Here is a 10,132-nt window from a genome sequence, read left to right as displayed (position 1 = left end):
TTAGTGTGAAAAGTAACAAGTGTTAGAAAGTTATTTACAATAATTTAAATTTTAGCAGAAATTTACATGATTTTCATAATCTAGCTGCCAATGACAAGTCTTACATACCAAATAATAAGTTTTAAAAGTCAAATTATAATTTTGGACTAAAAAAATGCAATGATTTTTTGATGCACTTAAGTAAATGTAACATGACAGCATTAAATTCTTCATATTAGACGCGAATAATTAATCTTACAAAACAAAGACATATTAAAATAAAAAAAGCCAAAAGATATTAGATAGAGGGGATGAATCGTTGTGGCCCTAAAGCGCGGAAGCAGAAAAACACCCGGAACACAAAAAGGGAAAGGCACAGAGCATAACGCAATTTTAGTATGTAGCGGTGGGAATGATGATGATGATAAGCGGGGCAAAGTATTCGTTGCAGTTAGTCTCACAGAGTAAAAACTAAAAAAGAAAGAAGAAAAGCTTGCGACTGATTAGTCTGGCGGTGAAAATATTTGGACTTTCTGGTTCTGATTTCTACCTCGCTCGTTGGAACATGGTATGAAGCAAATTCCCATCCCCTTGATGTTAGGCAAGTCTTATCCCAACCTCTAATAACAATGCTTCATTCGATATTTTTGTGTGTTTTATATTGTGTTTTCTGTCTCTAACTCACCTTAAAACCAAATTGTCCCCACAAAAACTCCACAATTGCGATCATCATCAAAAAGTGAAAAGCCCTTTAAGGGCTTTTATTTCTTTATCTTTAATCTATCTGCTTGGCATCCATAGATGCTGTACACGGTTGTCAAAGAATATTCCTCTATGCTTTTTCATTCTACGAGCATCAAGGATGCAATAACACAAATTGGATGGCATGCCTAACCGCAAGCTATGGTGCTTCAGAGTGAGAGGAAGAATGAGTAAAACATCCTTCCATTTATTCTTTTTAGTATACGTCCGGAAGTTTACAATTCAAACGGATTGTGAAATAAGTCTAAAGATTGAACAATTTAAAATTTGATTGTCGGGTTACTATTCACTAGTAAATTTATATTTTTGGTCAAACCTTGAAAATTCATAATTAATTATAGAAAAATCGTATTGAGATGATCCAAGCTTTATTTAAAGTTCTTTCAATTCTCTACAAGGAAAAAAATCAAATATGAACTTAACCTTTGTTAATTAGCACAGTTAATTCATAGAAGTTTACTATTTATTTGGTAAAAACTATACTTTCTGGTTTCTCTGTTCTAACTTTAAACAGGCATAACTTTTAGCACATATATTTATTTTAAGTGATCTAGCACTTTTTTTAAAACTTAGGATGTGTGCTTTAAGCATATTAAATTTCATGGACAGATTCCATCGTTTAACTTACTTCCACTTTTTCACAACTTCGTGGTTTATTTAGGGATAAATTATCCCCCTAACTTGTTTTAATAATATATTATATAATTAATTCTTTTCATGCATATCATGATTACATCAATGTAATAACCATTCTCATACATTATCATAGCCAATATATATGCCATTATTATTCTTACACTTTACATAATATTAATGGCATATGTGAACATTGATCATCATATTAAATTATCACAATAACTTATTCAATTCTTCAATTCTTCCCTTCATTCTTGCATTTTCACATATTGTATTATTCTCCCATACTCTTTGTACCTATTAGGGTTGATTAAGAGAGGGTCAGATAACTACCTAAACATGCATGACAAGCTTGACATTCATAACATGCTTGCTATATGTTTGGAAATCGTCATGCATTTATCATAAAACATATAGGCCTATGGTATACTTTAAGCATATTCACATTCACAATACATGAGTTCATAAAATCACATAAACATACATACATGCCATACCTGTAAGCAAATACCAAGCACATAGGAGTAGAGTAAAGTTTGCTAACTTTAGCCTTTTTATATTCAATATTTCCTCTTGCTTCTTTTGCTTCCAACCACCAAGGTTGCTTAATCAACATTTCCCATTCATTTTTCTTGATGTTACATGGCCTTAATAAAATTAGCACATTATTGTCATTTATTTATTAGAGCCATGAAATCAATAACATTCATACTTTACTCTTTAATATACTTTAACATCTAACTTTTGAGCTTTAATTTCAATCTTTCTAAAATTAATTCCACACGCTATTTTTTTAATAATTTTGCATTTAGAATCTATTTTTAAGCTCAAATTAAACAAAATCCAACTCTTTCCCCATAAACTATACTTGGGCGAACATTGTTGGGTCTTAGAAAAAAAATTCTATTTTCAATTCCAATGCTTCTAAATATACTTTCTCACATTTACCCCACACAATTTTTCATTTCAAATACATTAGAAGCATCAAAATTATGCAAATCTAATCCTATAAAGAACCTTGGTTTGGCCGAAATACTATAGTACATAAGGGGAAGTTGGATTCTTCTCAATTTCATCACAAAATCACTTGATTACAACTCCTTTCTTCGTCTTAATCATTAATCTATCATCAAACAATCTTTCACAAGGTTTAAATATAATTGGACAGCATCTCAACTTAGGGTTTCAAGCTTTCAAAATCCATCAAAACCATGCCTAAGCCCAACAAGATAAATGGCAAGATAAACTACATCAAAAACCATAGTCATGCCTTGTCTTGAAACTTGATCTTGCATGATTTGTCTTGATCTTCTTCTTCCTCTTTTCTTCCTTCAAAATTTTGGCCTCCCTTCCTCTTCTCTTGTGTGGGCCGAAAATTTTGGCGATGTAGGAGGGGATGGGGTATTTATAATGCAAAAGTTACCATTTATTTTGATTAATCTAATTTATCTTACCATAACACATATCATTTGTTTAAACCACGTCATGTAAATCCTTTAGGTGTCTTGATCATATTTTCCTTCTTCAAGATCATGCCACATGCAAGCCACCTAATCACACATGTGGTAAAACATAATATTATATTAAATAATTCTATTGCTTCTAAACATGCCCCTTAACAATTTGCATTATTTCATCCATGTCTCCTCTTCAAATTTGCATTAAAATAGGGAGAACTTTGTGCTCCCCTTTACCCTTGACTATTCCTCCTATTTTACAATTTTATATTGTATCATATACTTTTTCGGGTCCTGACTTATTTGGTAAGCCTGAGATATGTTTTGGCACCTTTTTCTCATCTCAAATAACCTAACATGACATTAGATAACATGCATACGGGAAAGGGACGCTCTTCCCTTTATTCTTTCATTAAAACATTTAAATAATATTTATTTCAAAGTAAACTTGACTGAATTCTTTCTATCGGTCCATGACTCTAAGAATTTGTTTCGGAGTATCAATACTACCTTTTTATCATGAGAAATTTCTTTAATTTTTTTATGTTAAAAGTCAACTCATAAACAATTTATTTTGACTTTCCTGGATAATATATAAATAGGCTTTAAATTCTAATAAAGCCAACTTCTTCACTTTCTAGGGACAAAATCATTTTCAAAACATGTAATAATTACTCAAGCATATATTTCCTATTTTTTTCAATTATCTGAGGCCTCCTCATATTTTGAATAATTCAGTTTCGACTAATATTTATAATTATCCAAAATCTTGAGAATTTCATGAATTTGCTCTAAGAGTATTTTTGTCATTTTTAGCCTTATACGGGCCACATAACCTCATTTTCTATTTTTTTTTTTAGAATTTTCTGAAATTTTTTGGCCTACTTTCCAGCTTGAAACATTCTGAATTTAAAATTAGATTCCTTCTCGAGTTTAGTCTCAAGAATCATCTCACTGACGCTCTCAACACCACCTTTGGCTCTTAATTATCTCCAATTCTCATATTCGAATCTTTAAGACTTCATCAGAGTCCATAACTTACTTGTCTCGTAGTTCTAGAAAACTTTTTGTGATTTAGCCCTTAGGAATTTTTTCATCCTTCTAGGACACTTCTAAAACTCCTATAAAAAAAAGTCTAGTAGCCTATCCATTTCAAGCTAATTTTAATACTTTTAGGCCTAAAATTCGAATATTACAATGAGTAAGGAGAATGACAAAGAGAGAGACAAAAAGGAAAGAGAAATAGACGGAATGATTGTAGAAAGAGAAGAATGACATTTTGGTCTTTTAGGCAACATTTCATAATTTCTAGTTAAGATCTGGTCTCTTCAAGCAATTTTCTTTATTGAAGTGCTCATTTTGGTATTTCAGGGGTTTTTTAATGCGATTTTTTTTTTTTGGGAAATAAATATTGGATATCTGCAATCAAAATAGATTACAAAAAACAAACTAAACGTTAGCTTCCCTAGTCAAAAGTCAAAACTCCACCTCCTAACCGGGTTGAATTTAGCAGAAGAGCCTCATCTCTAATAACATGATGAATCAAGGGTTGAATCCTCACTATGAGAGGTTTTCACATTTAATGTCTTATAGTTTTTCGAACAAGATTGCTTTTATTAGGATGATACATATGCTTAACCGGGAAAAAAAAAAATTCACCTCTTTCTTAACATGTAGAAATTAATTAAGGATATAAAACAGAATGATTTATGCTAGCAAAAAATTACCATGTAGTCCCATACAAGTAATTTAATCAGTAAGAAATTTTAACCTTGTCAGTATGCCATATGTTGTTATTTCCACACCAAAGTTTGTTATTACATGCTATTCATTTGTTATCAAATTACTTATGTCAGATTACACAGTGATTTTTCCTTTATGTTATTATTTTTCATTATTAATATTACATAAAAAGGAAGTATTACAATTTTAAGGAATTAAATTGAATCCTAAAGAAATCAAAAAACTGAATCCGAAGAATTATAGGAAGACGATGGTTCTCAAGGAAAAAATTATTTGTTGTAATGTTTATATTATAAATAAATTTAAATTTAAATTTATGAATAAAATGATTTTGTTATAAATTATTGTCTTATATTAATATTGATGAATTTTAAAAGTTGAACATAAATTCCTCTATTTCTAAATATTTTAAACTCAAGCTATTCAAGTGAAATTTATCTTTTAAAAGTTAAATTCGCATTGTAATTTTAGTTGAAAGTTCATTTCTGTAACTCCCGTCAATTCTAATATAATGTTTTAACTCTTATCATGAATCTTACTTGCATTATTTATTTAAACTTAATTAGATTAATTGACTTTACTTTTAATATCTCATCCATTTTACAATTTTATTTGATTTTGATTAATTTTACCTTATATCCCCCTTACAATCGTTAATCTTTTTTGCTATTAATGAATAATCTATAATATAAAATAAATCATTTGCCAGCTTAACAAAAATTGAATAAAATGACGGAAAGGAATGAAAATCAAATCAAATTAAACAATCAAGTTAAGAGATCAAGTTCAAATTAAGTAAAATTTTAAGATAAAAGTGAAACTTTCAAGTTTGAAAAAAAAGACAAATGTGAAATAAAGCAAAGAGGGGATTTAATTGAAACTGAAATAAAGGGAAGGGGCGAAAATAAAACGGAGGAGCCAAAAATACGTTTTAAAACTTACAAATTTAAGGGGGGCATTGATACAAAAACTAACATATAAATCATGGGCCAATTCCCTAATCTCTCAGCCTCCAAAATTGTAATCCCCCATACATGAATTTCAGCAAAACAGGCCCTCTCCGTTCACAATAATCCTGGTTTCTTCTCTAATTTCATAGTAAGGATGATCAGCCATATTTTCTCTAGTTAACAAATTCAAAACTTGAACACTATCAGTGAGGAAAAGAAAACTATACAGTTACCATAAGCTTAATGTATATATCTGTCACAAGATTCCAAATTGCTTCATGTCACTATTCTCCTCCCATACCCTAGCCCTCAAGAAGAAAATTGTTGGACTAAAGTATATATTAAAATAAACATCAAAACTAGATATTGTGGGGAAGACTATGTAGAAGCATCTTCAAGATAACTCACCTAAGTCTTGAGAGGCTTAACCTTCGGTTTCAAGCTCAGATGTTGGTATCAAGAAAAATCTTCAAGATGGTGACTTTTGTAAGCCAGTAATAAAGTCTCTGCTTTATATCTGAACTTCAAAATATACTTCTTCAAGAACATATCCTCACGCATTTCTAACATTTCAACGAAACTTGGATTCTTCTTAAGTAAATTTTCAGAGATTAACAGCTGCAAAATTCTGTACCGAGGAATCACCCTATCTTCCATGCTATACATCAAAATCATAGGTCTTTGAACAAGCACCGACTTAGGTAGCATAACTGCATTCAAGAAGAATTCAAATCCAAACTTTAGTTTCTCCTCAGCTGATCGAAGCAAAAATGGAGCTCTTCTGAGCATTTGTGAGCTCTCATCTTTGGAAAACCCATAACTCTGAATTAAACTCACCCTTCTTTCAAAAGCTTCAGCAGTCAAACCATGGACAACAAGGATTGCGTGCACTAACATTCTTGAATTTACATGGAAACCGAGGTCTGCAGCCCGTGAAACAAGGTTTTGAAGCAGAGACTCCGGTTTGGTGAAAAGCAGAGATTGTCTTTCGAATAGATATAAAAGCTGAGACCCAACGATCCCACAACTCTGAAAGAAGGCAACACTGCGCAAAATTTTTTTGTGACTTAGAAGTACCCGGCCAGTTCTGTGCAACAGTCTAACAAGATCTTTCTCATTGCAAGCAATTTTCCTAACAGTCTCCACAGAGGGGGCCAAGGTTTTATTCAAACTCGAAATCAAAAGAGTTGAATTCTTGGATAGGAACTTTCCCAGCTCAGAAACAGCAAAGCCCAGTTGATGAAAGTACTCAACTTTTGGCTCCAGGGTTTTATCAATATCAGAAAATAGTATTTGGGGTGTTCGACATACCATAGATTGAATATGGGCTTCAGTAAATCCAATCTTTTGAAAATAATTCAGCACGATGAAGGGTTGTTGAGGGCGCCTAGCATGAAAAACTCGTTCTGAGATATAGCTGGACTGAGTTTTTGAGAATTTGAAGTTTGAACTTAGGTAATCAAGTACAAGAATGCGTTCCTTTGAGGATTTAGTTGAAGAGACAGTAGAGAGCAGAGGAAGAAAGGTTCTGGAAGTAATAGAGGACAAATTATCCAGAGAATGTGAAAGAGTGGAGTATAATTTAAGAAATAGCATTGCTCCACTAGAATGTGTAAAAATCATTTGCACTAGACATGTATAAGAACACACACCCAGACTAATAAATGAAAAGAGTGGAGTAAAATTTAAGAAATAGCATTGCTCCACTAGAATGTGTAAAAATCATTTGCACTAGACATATATAAGAACACACACCTAGACTAATAAATGAAACTTCTATGTGTGTTCCCTTTTCCAGAATGGCTGCCAAGGAAACCACCTCATTAGTTGCCACTAAAGCTGTCCATGAATAGAGTCATTGATGGTATTAACTAATTCTTAATGTCTTCTTATGTGATGTTTCTTGTGACTTATCAATTGCCACTGTCTCCTGCAAGACGTTCAAGTCAACAGAAAAGTTAATATGATAAACTAGCAAGAATTATTACAATATCCAAAACAACATTTTTAAGTGCAAGATCAGACATTTTAAACTACCTTCAAAATTTCAAAAGCCAACAAATCCCTATAACGGTTCTATAGTTAAACTGCATCTAGTGAAGGAAAAAGCCTAGCAGACAATTCGTGTGATTTACAAAATATCCTGTGGCTAAGGCATAGCATAAGTTACTAATAGGATAGAATAAGAAAAGAGAAGATAGAAGAGGTTTCAGGAAAGAGGAGAGGCAGAGATTAGGAGAGGAGAACTAGAGAGAAAGAGGTGAGAGAGAGAGAGAAAGTCGAGAGAAGGCAAAGATCATATCTGAAGAGTGCACTATTATTCCTGAGTAATCAAAATCTGTACAATTGGGTACCCTTTCATGTCTATTTATAGGCCTAGCTAACAGAAACTAACGGCAACTAAATTATCCTCTTTAACGGCCAGTGGCCGTTACCTACCTTAATATTTAAAAAATAATCATAATAACACATCAGTTACTTAATGAGACCATTTTTAGTATGCCCAGAAAAAACAGAAATCATATCGTATCATAAATTCATAATAAACTAACAAACCTCAACCATGTAGAGAAAAGTTGTCAAAGAATACACAGATCAGATCAACAACTCTGAATCAAATAAACCGAGTCATTGCAGGATCATCATAAGACGAGATGTTGCATTTGCATCCAATGTATTGGTATTATAGAACCAAATGAATCGAAGTCTGTTTAATAGCAAGACAGCCACACAGTAAGGATATACAAGGTACCAACAATGCAAAATACCAATTTGGAGAGGAGACCGGAAAAGAGAAATGTGATCTGAATAATACTCAGGATATATTACAGTTGCATTCCCTTGTATAGGCAATTTTTACTAACGGCTCATCAACAACCATAACTAACTACCTCTTAACCCACTACCATAACTTACTACTAACAGACAAATTCCCGTCTATTATTATTAATACATCACATCCAGTTCACCAGGAAACAATAATGAAAAGCGCCCACTAATTCAACTCAACCAATTCAACAAGAAACATAACAGAACTAATGCAAGACCAAACCAAGACTAATAACGCAAAACAAACAGAGCATATACAGAATCAAGTTGAAGAATCATAACAAGTAACAAAGCAACCCAACAGAGTATATATAACAATGGCAGAGCATCTGGTTCAGTTAATGCAAAATGCAAAGTTTCCTGCAGATACGGATTGATTAAACTCGCTAATGGCTAGTAGCATAGGTTGACCTATATCACACTCAGTGGGGACAGATTCCCCCACTGAAATCTTTGAAATGTGCATATTTAGTAAGCCCATTGATTCAGATATAATACCTTTAAATTTGTGCTCCAAACACTTTGACGAATGGCCAAGATGACTTGGTAAGCCTATTGATTCTGCAAACTCCTCCAAGCCACCGAAGAATTGCAATTTTAAATTCAAGCTTCTAAGTTGTCAAATACAACTTGCGCCAAGTCATTCATCAGATCAAGCATCACAAATACCTTGAGAAAGATTAATAGACAGAATGACAATACAAAACAAATCAAACATTGTAAAACAACACAATCCAAAGCATATAAGTCGCCAGTAATAATACTGAAGAGGGCAGAAGTATAATAGCCAATTACACACCATCCAAGAAAAAATTAGTAATCAAAGGGGGAAAAAAACTCAATTCACACCAAAAAAAACACTCAATCAGTAAACATTCCCGAAGTCAGAGGTGTCATGATTTAAATAGTTACACAGCCAAATTCAAAGCAAGAAACGGCGCGACGGCGTCCGACACAAGGTTGACACCCATGCAGGTAACAGATGACGCGGGGAACAAATTCAAATCTAGATTCAAAGCTAGATTGAACAAATCAATCTCACCGGATTTTGCGAGTAGACAAGGACCTAGGGTTCGAGCTTTCTTCAATGCTTGCGCAAGCGCAACCACACAGCGCTGAAGAAGGTGAACGGCGTCCGACGGCGAGCTCGACCCAGTGTGGAATGCTCGTTCGTCGACAAAGAAAAACGGATCCGCTGCGCGGGATTGTGTTTTCGCGGGGTTATAAGTAATTTGGTCAAGGAGATTTGAGTCCGGCCCTAAGTTTATATATTTAACCACTAACAGGCGAACATTGTCAATTTTAAAATACTCCTCGGATTGTTAATGTAAATATAAAATCTAATTATTGAGTTGATTTTAATCCTAAATATAAGATCTATTTATTATATTTATCAATCTTTTCTAAATTATCCTTGCATCAAACTCTCCCTGCTTAGGGATAGAGCATATTACCTCTTATCCAACCTATTCCATACCAGCCCAAAATACCTTTCCTCAATTATGATTAAGTAAGAAAGGGAGGAAGGATATTTAAAAAGATAATTATGGTATTTTCGGAAAAACATGTCATATTTTTTATAATTAACTAACTTACCTAATTTCCTTAATCTAATCAAATTAGTTAAATAGGTCATATATTAGGAACCGGAAGAGTAAAAGTAGTTGAAAATTGTGAAATCCAAGTATTTCAATTCATATAATCCCAACCAAAGTACCAACCCCAAATAAGGATTATGAAATTCAAGCAAACTTACAAATATAGTCCAATTTGTTA

General features: G+C 32.8%; 1 protein-coding gene across 2 annotated transcripts; it reads right to left on the bottom strand.

Moving 5' to 3' along the window:
• Nucleotides 1-5,616: 5,616 nt before the first annotated feature.
• On the bottom strand, nt 5,617-9,556 carry LOC114725057 (transcription termination factor MTERF5, chloroplastic-like). 2 transcript variants are annotated; one of them, XM_028911512.1, is made up of 4 exons: nt 9,399-9,556; nt 8,855-9,025; nt 7,267-7,457; nt 5,617-7,163 (listed from the first exon to the last, which is right to left on the bottom strand). In XM_028911512.1, exon 4 carries the CDS (start codon nt 7,148-7,150, stop codon nt 5,984-5,986), a length of 1,167 nt encoding a protein of 388 aa, XP_028767345.1. In that variant the 5' UTR covers nt 7,151-7,163; nt 7,267-7,457; nt 8,855-9,025; nt 9,399-9,556; the 3' UTR covers nt 5,617-5,983. The 2 variants fall into 2 exon arrangements, with proteins under 2 accessions (XP_028767345.1, XP_028767346.1); XM_028911513.1 differs by having other exon boundaries at nt 6,109-6,237; nt 6,365-7,457.
• Between the last annotated feature and the right edge of the window lie 576 nt (nt 9,557-10,132).

Source organism: Neltuma alba, unplaced genomic scaffold (assembly GCF_004799145.2).
Source record: "Neltuma alba isolate B1F8T4 unplaced genomic scaffold, ASM479914v2 tig00012221_pilon, whole genome shotgun sequence".
Lineage (NCBI taxonomy): Eukaryota > Viridiplantae > Streptophyta > Magnoliopsida > Fabales > Fabaceae > Neltuma > Neltuma alba.
This window is presented reverse-complemented; position numbering and strand designations above follow the sequence as displayed.